This window comes from Paroedura picta, chromosome 4, assembly GCF_049243985.1.
Source record: "Paroedura picta isolate Pp20150507F chromosome 4, Ppicta_v3.0, whole genome shotgun sequence".
Classification (NCBI taxonomy): Eukaryota; Metazoa; Chordata; class Lepidosauria; order Squamata; family Gekkonidae; genus Paroedura; species Paroedura picta.
The window spans coordinates 138,505,605-138,524,282 of record NC_135372.1 but is presented as its reverse complement, the minus strand read 5'-3'; the positions used below and the strand labels follow the sequence as shown (position 1 = coordinate 138,524,282).

The 18,678-nt window shown below is 47.5% G+C and overlaps 1 protein-coding gene across 1 annotated transcript in view; it reads right to left on the bottom strand.

The window, feature by feature from the left end:
- Positions 1-1,937: 1,937 nt before the first annotated feature.
- The window catches only part of NTSR1 (neurotensin receptor 1), a 93,639-nt gene continuing 76,898 nt past the window's right edge, over positions 1,938-18,678 (bottom strand). Inside the window, exons 2-4 of the mRNA XM_077335799.1 lie at positions 12,683-12,884; positions 5,094-5,184; positions 1,938-2,319 (exon numbers count right to left, since the gene is read on the bottom strand). Coding sequence (XP_077191914.1) covers positions 2,070-2,319; positions 5,094-5,184; positions 12,683-12,884 — 543 coding nt within the window. The 3' untranslated portion in view covers positions 1,938-2,069. The remainder of the gene's footprint in view (positions 2,320-5,093; positions 5,185-12,682; positions 12,885-18,678) is intronic.

Genomic DNA, 18,678 nt, shown 5'->3' with positions numbered 1-18,678 from the left:
GCTGCATCAGGCAGAGCTGTGCATGCAGAAGAAGCCCAAGAACAAGGCAGCGGAGAGAGCATTAAAAAATGCGCTGGGAAAAGGTTGGGACGTGCAAGGGCTACAGGGTTCAGATCCTACAGGGGGCATTGGGGGAGATGAGTAGTTAGCAGTTGCAGATCAGGAACTTCCTGCTGTTTTTGAAATAATCTCCTCCTACATCCTGATTGGCTCAGTTGGAGACTTCCTGCTCCTTCGAGCACACTTTGATTTTGTGTCGATGGGAATATCCCTAGGCACCACTTTTTCACCACTTTGGGGAGTCCCACTCTCAATCTGTTTTGCCTCCCCCACTGATGTAGTGTACGCATGCTCTTAGGCCTTATAGTCACCCTGGATCTTTGCTACACAAAACAAAGCTTGAGAAATCTTCCTCCTTCCTAAGGAGCATTCCTCCAGCTTCGAAGAAGACAAGTTGGTTTCAATACCCCGCTTTGCACTACCTGGAGGAGTCTCAAAGTGGCCTTCCACTCCTCACAACAGAGACCCTGGGGGGTGGGTGGGGTTGAGAGAGCTCAAAGAGAACTCCTCTGTGAGAACAGCTGTGACAGGACTGTGACTAGCCTAAGGTCACCCAGCTGGCTGCATGTTGAGGAGCGGGGAATCAGACCTGGCCCACCAGATTAGAAGCTGCTGCTCTTAACCATGACACCAAGTTGGCTCCTTAAGAAGATCTTCCTCCAACAGAAAGGATGTTGAAGTTGGAGGAAACCTCACTAGATTGCGAGAGCTTAATGGTGCCCACTGACGGACCACTGGTCCATCAACGCCAGGATCTTCTGCTCTCCAAGGTCTCTTGTCGTGGTCTTTAGCATCCCATCCACTGAACTGGAGATGTCCGCGGTTGAACCAGGTATCTTCTGCCTGCAAAGCAGAGGCTCCTCCACTGAGACACAGCCACCGACCTGCTTGGCCATAGACTAGTGCCCCATATCCAATTCCATATACCACCGTCTGACTTCTTGCCTTCTCCTCTTTGTTCTTCCACTGTCCGGTTCTCCAAGCAGAGCTTTCATTCTCCTCAGCCTTCCAAGACTCATGGTTGGCACCGACACAAAGGTTACACACAACTGCAAGTTCACAGTGCTAGAAGTTGACCATGAGGCCAAGCCCCAAGCCGATTTCAATGGCAAGCATAAGAAGCGGGTGTCCTTTGCTGTTGCGGGGGCTTAGCCGGAAATGCTTCTCTACCAGCAGCGTTTCTCTCCCATGGAAAGATCCTTCAGTCTCATAGCGCTCACTGAAGGCATTAGTCAAGCTCCCACTATACCAGGCACATTCAAACGAAAAGAAGACGCTTTCCTGGGTCAAAAAAGCACACAAGGGAAACGTAGCGCCTCGGAGCTAAACCCAAGATGGCGCGAAGGGCCAACCAAGTGACGCGAACCCAGGCTGGCTTCCCCAAATGCCCTGTACTCAACAGAGTTCAGCTCAGGTTCCTTAAACACCACGACAGTCTCATTCCCTGAGTATCGCATGCCCTTCTGAAATGAACAGTTTACATTCTTCTTACGATCGGATAGGTTTCTTTCTCCCCCCCCCCAAAAAAAAACACACCAGTTCCTTCTCACCCAAAAAGGAAAAGAAAAACCCTTGAAAGAACCATGTCATTTTTGACATGTCATTTTTTCAGTCTCAGAGTCACCGGAAGAGGTGGTCTCCATCTTTCGAACGTTCCTGTTGCCTTTCCCAATGGAGACGTTGACGACCAAAGAGGCATTCAAGCTTGACTCGATGGCTGGCAGGCCTTCCTCACTGATGCCACAGATGAACTTTAATGCCAGATCTAAGTTACAAAACATGGAGACGTTACTCACGGGAGGCAAGGGCCGATGCGTTAAAAGAACCCCAAGTTGGACGAGCGGAATGGCCCTCGATTGGCTCTGAGGGACGACAACCAGCAAACACACATTCATGCGAGAGTGAACTTGGAGGCCATGTCGAAAAGCGGTACAGCCCTCTTGGCGAGGTCCCGTTCAGCCTTGAATCGAGACCCTCGTCCTTCCGTTCCCTTGGCGACGGCCAGGTCATTAGTAGGTGGTTTCCCTGGTGACTTGGCTAGAAAAGGTATGGTTGCTGGAGATGCTGTTGGACTTCCGGTTGAACTTGGTCCTCTTCTTCTTCTTCCTCCACGGCAGGCACACGAACAGGAGCGTCGAGAGGAAGATTTGGCGGAAGTTGGCCGACACCAGGTTGTACAGGACCGGGTTGATGGCGGAACTGACGTAGAAGAGGATGTTCGTCAGCATATAGAAGTAGTGGTAGAAGTCGTAAAGGAAGCTGGTGGGAAAGGGAGAGAAAGACATCATCAGTTGGGTTTACCAAGGTCATGTTTTTGACCTTTAAAGACCTAAAAGCCTTTGAACTGGTATATCTGAAGGACTGATTTCCCCCCTCCGGGAACTGAGATCATAGGGAGAGTCCTTCCTGATTGTCCCACCAATCAATAAAGCTTTTACTGGGGAGGGCTTTTTTTAAAGAGCCAGTTTGGTGTAGTGGTTAGGAGTGCGGACTTCTAATCTGGCATGCCGGGTTCGATTCTGCGCTCCCCCACATGCAGCCAGCTGGGTGACCTTGGGCTCGCCACGGCACTGATAAAACTGTTCTGACCGAGCAGTGATATCAGGGCTCTCTCAGCCTCACCCACCCCACAGGGTGTCTGTTGTGGGGAGAGGAAAGGGAAGGCGACTGTAAGCCACTTTGAGCCTCCTTCGGGTAGGGAAAAGCGGCATATACGAACCAACTCTTCTTCTTCTTCTTAATAGTGGCCCCATGATTAAGTATGGAAAAACTCCCCCTGGGGTTGGTACCTGGCCTCCTTACTTTCGATCTTTAAGAGTCAGCTAAAGATGGCTTTGTTTAAGACTGCATTTGATTAAAAATTGTGAATTTAAATGTTGGGTTTATGTATTTTTATGCACTCTTGTGCTATGTATTTTATTGCTATTGTGAACCACCTTGAGTTCTGTAAGGGAGAGAGGCAGCTAATAAATGTTTTAAATGCATAATAAAGAAAGGTACCCTGACAGTTAACGGTATAGTTTATTGAACTAAGCAGGCCTGACAGTTTCTGTAAACAGTTAGACACATAGGAACAGACCTGGAAGGCACTCCAAGGGTCATCTAGTCCAACCCCCTACACAGTGCAGGAAAATTACAGCTATTCCCCCACTTGAATGCAGTCACCCCTGCTCTGTGCGTAGAGGAATAATTTGTTTTCAGTTGCATCTGCACGGTTGTTTCCGTTTCATCTTTGCAGAAGTTAACTATGAAGAAATGGCTTCATGCCAAGAACTAAACTAAGAACAAACAGGTCACAGATTAGAAAGAAACTGGTTATTTATATATCTTTATCAGGAGTGGTTTAAGGCAGGGCTAGTCAACCTGTGGTCCTCCAGATGTTCATGGACTACAATTCCCATGAGCCCCTACCAGCGAACACTGACAGGGGCTCATGGGGATTGTAGTCCATGGACATCTGGAGGACCAGAGGTTGACCATCCCTGGTTTAAGGGTTCTTAAAGGTGCCCCTGGACTCAAACAGAGTTTTGAACCCAGTATTTCAATGGGAAACTCATCCCAAGCTCAGAGCAATCTTGCTTCACATCTTCAGAGGAGACAAATGACCAGGTTTTAATACAGTCATGTGAGGTTCCAATAATTGAGTATATATCAGGTAGTTACACCTAAGCCCCCCTGAATCTCTCAGATATGGGTTGTATGAGAAAATCATCTTTCTGAAAGCACTTTGGTGACAATCTTAGAAACTGCATTTTATCTTTAGAAGTCAAGATCAATAAGGATAAGAGAAGACATTGATACTTCTCTGTTCTTCTCAGAACCAATGGGATGAAATTAGTTCAAAAGAAATTCTGTCTAAACATCCGGAAGAAGTTCCTGACCGTTAGAGCGGTTTCTCAGTGGAACAGGCTTCCTTGGGAGGTGGTGGGTTCTCCATCTTTGGAGATTTTTAAACAGAGGCTGGAGAGCCATCTGACGGAGAGGCTGATTCTGTGAAGATTCAAGGCGGTGGCAGGTTACAGTGGATGAGCGAGAGGGTTGTGAGTGTCCTGCCTAGTGCAGGGGGTTGGACTAGATGACCCCTAAGGCCCCTTCCAACTCTATGATTCTATAATACTATGATTCTGTCTCTAAGTCCACATGCATTGTGGCTCTTTTATATTTAGTCATTTCAAGAGTGATTTGACCGTTCAAGTTTTACAAGACAACAGTGAGTGAGTTTTGGCTAGGATATGGTTGAAACCTGGACTAACCAAATGAAGGTCTGACCTCTTTTTGCCTGTAAGTAAATTTTGGCTTCTAGGGAGAGTTCAGGCTATTTGAGAGAGAAAACAATTCAGCCTTTAATGTTGAAAGAGTCTAGGAGTCTTAGTAGACCATACATTGAACATGAGTCAGCAGTGTGACTCAGTGGCTAAAAAGGCAAATGGGAATTGATGGGACTGCTTTACTCTGCTCTGGTTCAGCCTCACTTGGAGTCCTGTGTTCAGTTTCGGGCAACCCAGTTGAAGAGGGATGTAGACAAACTGGAGCATGTCCAGAGGAGATGGTGAGGGGTTTGGAGACCAAGATGTAGGAAGAAAGGTTGGGGGAGCTTGGTCTGTTTAGCCCGGAGAGGAGACGACAGAGAGGGGATCTGATAACCATCTTCAAGTATTTAAAAGGCTGCCATATAGAGGATGGAACAGAATTGTTCTCTCTTGCCTGAGAGGGACAGACCAGAACCAATGGGATGAAATTAATGCAAAAGAAATTCCATCTAAACCTCTGAAAGAAGTTCCTGACAGTCAGAGTGGTTTCTCAGTGGAACAGGCTTCCTCGGGAGGTGGTGGGTTCTCCATATTTGGAGATGTTTAAACAGAGGCTGGAGAGCCATCTGACAGAGAGGCTGATTCTGTGAAGGCTCAAGGGGGTGGCAGGTTAGAGTGGATGAGTGAGAGGGTTGTGAGTGTCCTGCATAGTGCAGGGGGTTGGACTAGATGACCCCTGAGGCCCCTTCCAACTCTGTGATTCTAGGATTCTAGGTTACTCACTCTGTCCACTGATCTTCTGGCACGTAGCAGTACATAAGTCTCCGCACGTGATAGGGAAGCCAGCAGACCACAAAGGCAATCACAACAGCTCCTGCAAGGGACAAAAATAGAGTTCAAACCTTTCAAGCGGTCTTGACTTTTTGTCAGATTGGAAACCAACCCCACACCCCACGGACAAAGATTTGGATCATGAATTAGGATGAGTAGGAGCATTCCATGATCACGGCAACAGCTATCTTGTCTTGCTCCTTCGCGTCCTTCCTGCAGTACAAATCTGGAGCCAAAAAGGCATCTGACGTCGAGTTATTTATGGCAAAGCAGAAACGATGATAGGAAATGGGGTTCTCGGTGGTTCCATCACCTTTCTAGGCCGCATTTGCTCAAAAGCAGGAACGGGCTGTGGAAAAAAGGCCGGTAAGACACGGTAAAGCACAAATAGCCTCATAAAGTCTTAGAAGAGACCTTGGAGACCCTCGAGTTGAATCCCCCCTTGCTCCCTGTGGCGCTAGAGCTGGCAAGCCTGGTGCTCTTGTCTGTCTATGATTTATATATTTAGGAGACTGTGACCGTAAAGCTCTCAGCACCACATTTCAAAAGGATTTACATGCTTCCTGCCAGCTTCCTGCAGCACAAATGAAATAGGGAACCATTTGCCCCTGCTCACTGATATAGAAGAAGAAGAGGAATCATAGAATCATAGAACCATAGAGTGGGAAGGGGCCATACAGGCCATAGAATCATAGAATCATAGAGTTGGAAGGGGCCATACAGGCCATAGAATCATAGAATCATAGAGTTGGAAGGGGCCATACAGGCCATAGAATCATAGAATCATAGAACCATAGAGTTGGAAGGGGCCATACAGGCCATAGAATCATAGAATCATAGAGTTGGAAGGGGCCATACAGGCCATAGAATCATAGAATCATAGAACCATAGAGTTGGAAGGGGCCATACAGGCCATCTAGTCCAACCCCCTGCTCAACGTAGGATCAGACCAAAGCATCCTACAGCAAGTTTTTGTATGCCATTTTCCTCTTCCAGGAGTATGCCGTTTTTCTTGTCGTGCACAGCTTGGTGCAGTGGTTAGGAACAAGGAGAGAGGAGGGGGAGGAGAGAAATCAGACAGTGGTATATGAAACTACATATGGGGCAGTAGGCAAGCAGGGTGGGGACTGTGGCTCAGTGGAAGAGCCTTGGCTTCGCAAGCAGAAGATACCCAGTTCAATCCCTGTCATCTCCAGTTCAATGAGTCAGATTCACAGAGGAGTCAAAAGATCATGGCAAGAGACCTTGGAGAGCAGAAGGTCCTGGCTTTGATGGACCAGTGGTCCATCAGTGGGCAGCATGAAGCTCCTGCAGTCTAATGAGGCTTCCTTCAATTTAAGCATCCTTTTTGTGGGAGTAAGAACCTCTTAAGGAGCCAGTGTGATGTCGTGGTTAAGACCGGTGACTTCTAATCTGGCAAACTGGGTTCGATTCCCTGCTCCTCCACATGCAGCCAGCTGGGTGACCTTGGGCTCGTCAGATTTTTGTTAAGAGCTGTTCTTGCAGAGCAGTTCTCTCAGAGCCCTCCCAGTCCAACCCACCTCACAGGTTGTCTGTTGTGGGGAGAGGAAAGTGAGGGCAATCGTAAGCCACTTTGGTAGAGAATCTTGTGCCCTGATACAATGTTCTTAACCACTGCTTCACACTGCCCCATGCATCGTGGTGTGTGGGGGGCATAGTGACCAATATACAAGTCAGGAAATCCTCGGTACAAATCCTGCTCTTCTCACGCGGAGCCTCTGGGTAAGCTCCCCCCAGTCTCAGCCAGCCTTCTGCAGTACGGGCATAACTTGGACACTGGTTGTAAATATGATGACGGATAATAGTATTGGAAGATCCTGAGGACTTCAGAAGTGTTTGAGCATTTATAAATGCCTATTATCTCATATCTTTGCCTGTTTTATTTTTTTAGAAGAAGAGTTGGTTCTTAGATGCCGCTTTTCTCTACCCAACAGAGTCTCAAAGCGGCTTACAGTCGCCTTCCCTTTCCTCTCCCCACAACAGACCCCCTGTGAGGTGGGTGAGGCTGAGAGAGCCCTGATATTCCTGCTCGATCAGAACAGCTTTATCAGTGCTGCAGCGAGCCCAAGGTCACCCAGCTGGCTGCATGTGGAGGAATGGGGAATCAAACCCAGCTCGCCAGATTAGAAATCGGTGCTTCTAACCACTACACCAAGCTAACTCTTAACTTGATGGGCTGTTGTGAGCACCCCAAGTTCACACCTGTGGATCAGAAGAGAAAATAAGAATGCAGGTAGAGGCTGCTGGCTCAGCCCAAGGGCTCCACCTACTCAACCATCCTGCTCCACACAATGGCCATCTAGTTGACCTAGAGCAGGGGTAGTCAACCTGTGGTCCTCCAGATGTTCATGGACGACAATTCCCATGAGCCCCTGCCAGAAAATGCTGGCTGGGGCTCATGGGAACTGTAGTCCATGGACATCTCGAGGGACAACAAGCAGGGAATAGAAGTTGAAGCCCTCCTAGAGGTTTGCTGACCTCTATATATGGATACTCCCTTCAGTGATCTGGCCAATAGCCCTTGATAGAACTCTCTTTCATGAATCTCTCACCCCTTTTTAAAGCTAGCTAGGCTTGCGGCCAGCTTCGATATAGTGATTCAGAGTGGCGGCCTCTAGACAGGAGAGCTGGATTTGATTCCCCACTCCTCCCCATGCAGCCAACTGGGTGACCTTGAGCCAGTCCCAGTTCTCTCAGAGCGCTCTATGCCTCACCTACCTCACAAGGTGTCTGTTGTGGGGAGAGGAAAGGGAGGTGATAGTAAGCCACCTTGAGACTCCTTAGTGTAGTAAAATATGGAGTACAACTGCCCCCCTCAACTCTTCTTTTTTCTCCTCCTCTGGCAGTGAATTCCACAGCTTAAATCCTGTTGGTTACTGGTTGACTGACCCATCCTTAGGAAAGGCTCCCAACTAGGCCTCGTCTAATGAGCACTCTCCATGGTGCTGAAAGTTACAAATGGATTATTTTTTAAAAATTAGCAGCGCTCTATCATGTAAGAGCCTCTTGTGGCGCAGAGTGGTAAGGCAGTGAAATGCTGTCTGAAGCTGTCTGCCCATGAGGTTGGGAGTTCAATCCCAGCAGCCGGCTCGAGGTTGACTCAGCCTTCCATCCTTCCGAGGTCGGTAAAATGAGAACCCAGCTTGCTGGGGGGTAAGCGGTAATGACTGGGGAAGGCACTGGCAACCCACCCCGTACTGAGTCTGCCATGAAAACGCTAGAGGGCGTCACCCCAAGGGTCAGACATGACCCGGTGCTTGCACAGGGGATACCTTTACCTTTTATCATGTAGGACAAGAGCCTCTTGTGGCACAGGGTGGTAAGGCAGCCGACATGCTGTATGAAGCTCTGACCATGAGTTCAAACCCAGCAGCCAGCTCAAAGCTGACTCAGCCTTCCATCCTTCCGAGGTCGGTAAAATGAGTACCCAGCTTGCTTGCTGGGGAGTAAAACGGTAATGACTGGGGAAGGCACTGGCAAACCACCCCGTATTGAGTCTGCCATGAAAATGCTGGAGGGCGTCACCCCAAGGGTCAGGCATGACTCGGTGCTTGCACAGGGGATGCCTCTACCTTAACCTTTATCATGTAGGACAGTGGCCAAGGCTACTCAGACTTCTGTAACTCTCTCTACGTGGGCCTGCCCTTGTCCTTGACCCGGAAATTGCAGCTGGTGCAAAATGTGGCTGCTAGGGTCCTCACAGGAACACCAGCCTGTGCTGAGGCAGCTGTATTGGTTCCCAGTTGCAGCCCAGATCCAGTTCAAGGTTTTGGTACTGACCCTGTGCATTGTGGGACCCACATATCTGAGGGACTGTCTGTTGACCTATGCCCTGCATAGAGCTTTGTGCTCTGCGGGTACCAACTAGATGGTTGTTCCCAGCCCTAGAGAAACTCATTTAGTCTCAACCAGGGCCAGGGCCTTCTCAGTCCTGGCCCCTACCTGGTGGAATGAGCTCCCAGAAGAGCTGCAGGCCTGCGGGAGCTTTCTGTGTTCCGGACGGCATGCAAGATGGAGCTCTTCCGCCAGGTCTATGGTTGAGGCTGGGGTCTGACTAGAAGATCTTATTCCCCCCCCCCTGGTGCTAAGCAGCGGGACACAAGGGTAATCTATGGTGAGGGTTATGCCCCCAATCTTACCATTTCCCCTATTAGATTGGATGTTGTTATTGGGGGGGGGGAATAGGGGATCATACTGCCATGTTTGCTTATTTAATGTTGTATTTTTATGTCCTGTTTGATATTTTAATGGGGTTTTATTGTTTTTTTTTAATTGATGGACTATTTGCAACCTCCCATGAGCCAGCCCTGGGAGTGGCAGGAAATAGAAATCCAAAACTCACTAAATAAATAAGTAAATAAACAGTACGGAAGTACTCACTGTTTCAACCCCATTTGGTGATGCAGTCAGAGATTAATCGTGGGGATTGTTTTTAAGGCGTGTATTAATATTATGTGTTTTTATTAGATATTATGGTGTTTTCCTTTTTGTGAACCACCGCGAGCCAGCTCGCTGGGAGCAGCGGTATAAAAAGGTAAACATAAGTAAATAAATAAAGCACGGAACAAAAATCTCTGACCGGAATGACGTTTAAATGGCCAGACATTTAGAGCTGTTGAACCAGGTTTTGTCATTCTGATGATCCACGGCTCAAGCAGACTCTTGCATAAGGAGTCCTCACTCCATCACGGCTACAGCTGGGACTTCCTGAATGAGTAATGTGCCTTAATGTGAATCAAATGTTTCTGCTGTATGTTCACCCTTCAAGCTTTGTCAAAATTGCCTCCGGATGCTCCCAATGTATCTCATGTATCTCATCTTACGGCTTCGTCTTGAAGTGTTGGAGAGAGACTCCCAAGAGGAGTTACCAGCCAAGCCTTGGCTATTTAAGTTCTCTGTATAGGAATGGGAAGGCATTTGATCCGGGGAATTGTGTATTTGTTGGACTTATTGAAGAGTCCCTTAGCAGGGCTCACTTCACGTCTTCCCAACCTTCAGAAGTCAGGCAGGCAGCCAGTAAGAGCCCTGAGATTAGTGAAGAAGAAGAAGAGTTGGTTCTTATATGCCACTTTTCTCTACCCGAAGGAGTCTCAAAGCGGCTTAGAGTCGCCTTCCCTTTCCTCTCCCCACAACAGACACCCTGTGAGGGAGGGGAGGCTGAGAGAGCCCTGAGATTACTGAAGAAGAAGAAGATTTGGTTCTTATATGCCGCTTTTCCCTACCTGAAGGAGGCTCAAAGCGGCTTAGAGTCGCCTTCCCTTTCCTCTCCCCACAACAGACACCCTGTGAGGTGGGTGAGGCTGAGAGAGTCCTGATATCACTGCTTGGCCAGAACAGCTTTATCAGTGCCGTGGCAAGTCCAGGATCACCAGCTGGCTACATGTGGGGGAGCGCAGAATCGAACCTGGCATGCCAGATTAGAAGTCCGCACTCCTAACCACTACAGCAAACTGGCTGTTGATGGGGGTCTGACATAATCTTGCCCTCTCTCCCCATTCCTCATCCACAAGGAGTCAATCCCCGCATCTGTGTTAGCAAAAGAAAAGAACGTACTTTGGAAGAAATTGAGCTTTTTGAGTCATCTGGTTGGCCATGGTAGGATATGGGATGCTGGAGTAGGTGGACCATTGGTTGGATCCAACATGGCTCTCCTTATGTCTCTATTAAGTTAAGATGCTTCAGCAAGACAGTGAAATCATCGAGACAAGCAGATGGTTGAGCCTCGGATGAAATGCCGCAGGGATGCAAGAATATATGATGTTAATTCGCAGAGCGCTCAAAAGCCGTCTTATCAATAGCGACACAGATTTAGCAGAGGCTGCATATGGATTTTTTTGGGATCAGGCTTCAGAAGTAACGGCAGCTGTGATAACTGAATTCCAAGTTTTCCCTTTTGTTTCTAGCTGTAAGTATCCAGGAAGGGAGTGGGATGGCTTGGAAGAGATTTGGACTCTGCCATCTAGTTTGTTCGTGACCGCGGGCATTGTTAAGGGCTTTCCGTGCAAAGCTTTTTATGCCTTAATATATATATATACACATATCTTTTTCTTCAGGTGGATGATGTGACTCAGGAAATGAATAATCAATTAGTAACCGATTTATGATAATTGCGTAATGCTTCATGCAATCACTCTGCTATTATAAGTTTAAAAATTAAATAAGATATGCAATTAAGAGCAACTGAGGTAAACTTGCACAGAGAGACAGAGAGAGAGAGAGAGACAGAGAGAGAGAGAGACAGATAGAGACAGAGAGGAAAGAAGAGGAAGAAGTAAGACACAGTAGGCACAGCCCCTGTGGCCCACGATACTTCTTAGGGGCCCACAAAAATGTTTAAAAGTTCTTTTAAAGCTAAAAGGGGGGAAAAAAGAACTTTTAGAGTTGAAGAAAATGTTTTCATTTTTTTCTCAACTCAGAACAAAAAAAATGAAACTGCAGGAGCCACATAAATGTATCACGTTTTGTCTAAAACAGAAAAAAAGTTGAACCATTTCAATTATATATATATATATATATATACACACACACACACACACACACACACACACACACACAGACAGACAGATAGATAGATATTATTATGATGGGAGGTCCCATAAAGGCAAATTATGTCTGGGTGGAGTTCATTAGCAAGTTGATTAGGGAGTGTTTTTCTTGTATCTGCGTGGAGTTCATTAGGAAGTCTTTGACAATTAATTGGGATAAGTTCCTTATTGAATAACCTAGTTATTCTCCCTGGAAGGCTTAGTATGGTGACACCTTATCAGCCTTTCTCAAATTTTTTATGTTGAGAACTCACTGAAACATTCTTCAAGCTGTGAGAAACTCCAGAAATGGCATGATCGTGCAGAATGCGGTTGGGAAGCCGAGCTGTGGGCATGCCCACCCGGGGCCCCTCCCCTTCCCACCCCCTTCTTGGCCTGTGCTTGGCTAGTTTGGGAGGGTTGGGTGAGTTAACATGACCATATGTGGTCATATCACCTGATAAATGTTTAACAAATTAAATATATATATATTAAAAATTAATTCCCACTAATTTGGGAAACCTTTCCAGGGTCATCAAGAAACCCCAGGGCTTCATGAAACCGTGGTGGAAAAAGTCTTGCCTTATCAGATGCCCAGAAAGCTTAAAAGAGAAATTATGCGCCCTTTGGCAAGAGAAACATATAAGTATTTTTCATGACAGATAGAGATGTTCATGAATTCTGGGTTGGATCTAAACATTCTGTGAATGGCGGAACTGTCTGTTGATACCAGGCCTCCAGTTGGTCCACAGACCTTCACTGTGCTACAAAAGGCATACTGTTATGCCGGAAGACTCTTTGTAGTGGCGGAAGTCTCCACTGTTAGCGGAAGAGGTGGATTCAACCCACTGTTTTGCAAACATGCATTTTCTACTAACTCCCAGTTTCTTTACACAGGCTAAATATGTCTCTTCTAGGCCTCAAGCCCCCCACCACAGCCTTGGTGAAGGCAACAGCTGAATTGACGAACAGCAGCTTAACACGAGTGGTACATACTTAGAACGCAGACTCCGTGCTTCAGGGCTTGTACACGGCCGGGTTCCATGGACATGCTGAGCATGGTCTGCTGCCCTCCGATTGTGCACACCTGGTTTTCTTGGGCAGCCTGCTTGAACATGACAATGAGCTGGTTGGCAATGATGGTGTTCAGGACAGAGATGACCACCATGGGGAAGACGAAGGAAATGAAGGCGTTGACCTGAGGGAGAGAGGAAGAACAGACAAAACAGGTCTTATGATCCGCAGGTCTTCTGATCTTATATGGTCTAGGCTCTCCATATCTGAAGGACCACCTTTCTGCATACTTTCCCCAGGGAGAAATTTGGTCAAGCAATTCCAAGCAGCTGAGGAACCTTTGCCCTAAAGGAGGACACTTGACCTCAACCAGAGCCAGGGTCTTTTTGGTCTTGGCTCCTGCTTGGTGGAATGAGCTCCCCGGTGAGATCAGGGCCCTAACGAAACTTACCAACTTCTATAGGGCCTGCAAATTGAAGCTCTTCTGCTGAGTTTACAACTGAACTATATTGTAACATCTAACTGAGCCTCTTCTGGTCCACTCCTCCCACCTGATTCTTACCACCTTATATTATAATATTAATGTCAGTGATTGCTCCTCACCGATGCCGATAGCTACTTATAATCATAGGATCATAGAATCATAGACTCATAAGGGACATCATGGTCATCTAGTCCAACCCCCTGCACTATGCAGGACACTTACAACCCTCTCGCTCACCACTGTAACCCGCCATCCTTTTGCCTTCACAGATTCACCCTCTCTGTCAGATGGCTCTCCAGCCTCTGTTTAAAAATCTCCAAAGATGGAGAACCCACCCCCTCCCGAGGAAGCCTGTTCCACTGAGAACAGTGTAACCTTAATTTTAAATTTTATGCTGTTTTAGTGTTTTAATGTTTATCCCTGTTGGAATGCTTTTACTCCTGATATTGTTGTTCTCTACCCAAAGATGACAAGTCCGAGAGGGGCGGTATAAAAGTCAAATTATAAATAATAAATTTAAAAAAAACACAAGGCTACAAACTATGTATTCGCTTCAATATTATAAACATTTTTTTTCTAAATGGGGTATTTATTTACAAATCAATACTATAAATGTCAAGATAAATAGACAAGCATAATATCAGTATATTGATATGGAAATATGATATTTGTGCTTCTTCTCCACAGAAATCTTTGGCTTCTCTTCAGATTGTATAAACCTTTTCATTGTATTTGTGTATCAATATACCGATCCTTAGAGCCTCTTGTGGCGCAGAGTGGTAAGGCAGCAGACGTGCAGTCTGAAGCTCTGACCATGAGGCTGGGAGTACACTCCCAGCAGCCGGCTCAAGGTTGACTCAGCCTTCTATCCTTCCGGAGTGGTTTGCCAGTCAAACAAGACCCAGTGCTTGCACAGAGGATACATTTATCTTTGCCTATATCGATCCTTATCCTGAATGCTTTAGGCAGAACTGGCTAGATGGCCTGTTTGGCCCCTTCCGACACTAAGATTCTATGTTGATTAAAATAAGCCATAGATCTTGTTAGACAAATAGCCAGCAAGATGTTTTCTGGTTTCCATGGCACAAGCTAACACTTTACAACATCAATAATATCTGATTTGCGGTGGAGGCCGGTTCAGTCATCTGATTAGTTTTATTATCGCTTGGGTCCTCCTGAGCCTCGGTTGTCTTCCATTTCTGCTGGGAAGCGGACTCTTTGGTGTAAATTTTAATGACATGGTACTCTTGCCCGTGATCCAATTAGCCAGTGAGCTCTGCCCCACAAGCTGGGGATCGGTTTTAGCCATAAATCGAACTTATGACTTTACTAAAATCTGATTTCTGTGGCTATTCCTTTTCGGAGAAAATGAAATGGGATGGAATTAACCAGGCAGGGAAACAAACAAAACAGGGGGAACAAACTGTACCCCAAAATATTCCAGTTTTGTTGAACTACTTGGACTATGAATCCCCCCCCCCCCCCGGTACTGCTCTACATGTAGTTTAAAGCCATTCCTGTGGGTTCTATCCTCTGCTGCCAACAGAACCTTTTCCCTACCCTCTTCTCTGTGACAACCTTGCAAGTACAAATAAAGGAGAGCCAGTTTGGTGTAGTGGTTAGGAGTGCGGACTTCTAATCTGGCATGCTGGGTTTGATTCTGCACTCCCCCACATGCAGCCAGCTGGGTGACCTTGGGCTCGCCACGGCACTGATAAAGCTGTTCTGACTGAGCAGGAATATCAGGGCTCTCTCAGCCTCACCCACCCCACAGGGTGTCTGTTGTGGAGAGAGGAAAGGGAAGGCGACTGTAAGCCGCTTTGAGCCTCCTTCGGGTAGAGAAAAGCAGCAAATAAGAACCAACTCTTCTTCTTCTACTACTTAAAGACAGCAATGTCCCCTCTCAACATCTTCTTTCCCTGCCCTCCTTTTCGGATACTTTAAGAGAGCCATCATGTTCCCTCTCCACCTACTTTTCTCCAGGCTGAACATTCCCCTCAGCCTTTCCTCCTAGGGCTTGGTCCCCAGGCCCCAGATCATTCTCATCACTCTCCTCTGCACCCTCTCAATTTTGTCCACCTCCTTTTTGACGTGGGGCCTCCAGAACTGCACACGGTACTCCAGGTGGGGCCTGACCAATGTGGTATACTAGGACAACTTGGGATTTTGAAGTGATGCCTCTGTTGATACATCCCAAGACTGCATTTGCTTTAGAATCATAGAATCACAGAGTTGGAAGGGAACCCCCAGGGTCATCCAGTCCAACCCCCTGCAGAATGCAGGAACCTCGGAACTACCTGTCCACCCACAGTAATGCCAGTTCCATGCCCAGAGGATACCCTCCCTCAAAAACAAACGTAATTCCTCTAACCTGGAGGAAATTCATCCCTAAATCCAAAGTGGTGATCAGCTTTCCTTGGCCATGCAAGGAAGGGCCACCAGAGCCAAGCACGGACACAGTCCCTTCTGCCCAGCCACTCACAAGCTGCTTTCTTTACTGCTGCATCACAGTAGCTGCTCATATTTAGCTTGCAATCCACAATCCCCAGATCTCGTTCACATGCACTGCTGCCAGAGGAACGGAGCAGATCCAATGGGATGAAATTAATGCAAAGAAACTCCGTCTAAACCTCCGGAAGGAGTTCCTGACAGTTAGAGCGGTTCCTCAGTGGAACAGGCTTCCTCGGGAGGTGGTGGGTTTTCCATTTTTGGGAATTTTTAAACAGAGGCTGGAGAGCCACCTGACGGAGAGGCTGGTTCTGTGAAGGCTCAAGGGGGTGGCAGGTGACAGTGGAGGAGCGATTGGGATGTGAGTGTCCTGCACGGTTCAGGGGGTTGGACTAAATGACCCATGAGGCCCCTTCCAACTCTGTGATTCTATGATATGGTTGAATTATATTGAGGTTTCACACTCTTCCATTAGGAATGTCTGTAAATTGTACAGCCTGATATTCAGGCCAATAATGTTTTATTGGTCCTGACCCAGATTGCCCAGATGAGCCCAATTTCATCATATGGCCCTGGCTGGTATTTGGATGGGAGACCACCAAGGAAATCCAGGGAGGCAGGCCATAGCAAGCCACCCCTCAACCCCAGCTGTGACTTGACGGCAAAAAGAAAGGCAGACTTGGATGGCCTCACTTTTTCCGAGAACCTGCCGTTTCCTCTTAAGAGATGCAGAGGCAGATGAGCGATGGGTTCTCCGTGCAGAAATCATTTCACCAAAGGCTTTGGGACTTGCCGTAAACAACCGGAGCTGGCCTGGAATTCTTTATGATCAGCACAGACCCCCGAGATGAATCGAACCTTCCTGCAAAAGGCGCCGTGGAAGATTAATAGGCTTGCCATGGTTTTTAAAACTCTGAAACAGTCATAAAATTGGACCCGTTTACTGCACATCGCTGAGACCTTTAAACTGGCTTTGTTAGCAGTAAAACATTTTTGGGATTGTAGCCAAGCCGCAGAGGTCAAGCTGACTCCTTTGCCCGAAACGGTCCATTCGTCTCCACCTCTCAGTAGTCCAGTATAATCAGCCTGTTTACTGTGTGAATTTTCCGTGGGTAGACTTGCTGTTAAAATTCCACAATGTGGGGTTTGGTCAGCCTACAGGTGGCAGCTGAAGCTCTCTTGCTATTACAGCCGACTTCCAGGCCATGAGTTCATCATCTCCCAGAGGTGAGTTGCCCTGAAGAAAATGGTCTCTTTGGAAGGTGGACCTTTTGGCACTTGAAGAAGAAGAAGAAGAAGAAGAAGAAGAAGAAGAAGAAGAAGAAGAAGAAGAAGAAGAAGAAGAAGAAGAAGAAGAAGAAGAAGAAGAGTTGGACCACTGCTCTGATCCAGCAGGGTTCTTCATATGTTCTTATGAAGACCTCATCCTCTATCCTCTTATGAAGACCTCATCCTCTATAAGGAGGTGGTGAGCTCCCCCTCACTGGCAGTCTTCAAGCAAAGGTTGGATACACACTTTTCTTGGATGCTTTAGGATGCTTAGGGCTGATCCTGCGTTGAGCAGGGGGTAGGGCTAGATGGCCTGTATGGCCCCTTCCAACTCTATGATTCTATGATTCTATACGCTGAGGATCTGGTTGGCTGCTGTATGAGACAGGAGGCTGGACTAGATGGACCCCTGGTCTGAACTATCAGGGCTCTCCTTATGATCTTAGGAAGGCCTCAGCCTCTACACCCTATTGTTGACCATCCAGAGAAACCAGTTGGCCACTGTATGAGAAAGGATGCTGGACTAGATGGACTACTGATCTGACCCAGTCAACCTGTGGTCCTCCAGTTGTTCATGGACTACAATTCCCATGAGCCCCTGCCAGCAAATGCTGGCAGGGGCTCATGGGAATTGTAGTCCATGGACATCTGGAAGACCACAGGTTGACTACCCCTGCAGCAGGGCTCTTCTTTTGTTCTTAGGAAGGCCTCGGCCTCTCTGCCCTGTTGCTGGTCCTCCAGAGGAACCGGTTGGTCGCTATGTGAGACAGGAGGCTGGACTAGACGGCCTACTTGTTCGATCCAGCAGGACTCTTCTTATTAAGGGGAGGCATGTAGGTTGTGATTGCTTTTCCAGACCCCCCTCTGACTTAGAGCTAACCAGCACAGCAGTGGGAGAAAGGGACCTAAATCAGTGGTGCAATCCACAGGCACAGATGCAATTTCTTCAGCTTGAAACTGCAATCAATCCCGGGCACCTCAACGCTCCAGAATCTCATATTTGCAGCAAAAAATGTCAGCTGAAACATTTAGTCAGAGAGCCCGGGAATAGACGGGGCTAATCCCAGCTTGGCCACTCGTCGATGCCAGCAGCAGGCTGAGTCCTAAATTCCCCCTGGAATCGAGCCAATCATGCCTTATTTGTTGCTGGCGAGGAAGAACGAGTCGCTAACCCACTTCCACCCTGCAGGCCACGGCGGGAGCCGAAAAGCAATTTGGTGTCCTCGCTTGCTTACGTTTTGCGAGATGCAATTATTTCCTTGGGACCGGAGGAAGTCTTATGAAATCACTAACGGCTTGGCCTGAGCCGGCAGGAAGCCCCCACATCGAAGGGCCAGAGAGTAGCATTTTACAGGGGGTGGGGGTGGGGGGAGCTGCTGCTGGAAGAGTTTAAACGCGCGAGAGAGCTGAGCACCAGCCAAAAGACAAAATAGTTTTCTTATGATGCGAAACAAAAGGAGAGGAGGGTCCTGGCAGTCTAATTAGGCCTACTGTTCATTCAGGAGACAAGCAGGGAGATTAGAACATCATCGAGATTGGCCCCCTCCTGCAAGAGCCGTCCCCTGGAATGGGAGAAGCATCTTAAAGCAACGGGCCATAAACGCTGGTGTCATAATGGGATTTGAAGTGTTCTGCATTTTAAGGGTTCGAATCCTTTTTTGATTTGATGTTCATATTCATCAGGCAATGTTGTAAGCCACCCCAAGCCGGCTATTCGGGAAGAGCAAATAGTCCAATCATAAATAAATAAAGGAGCAGGCAGTCTCTTGCTGACCCA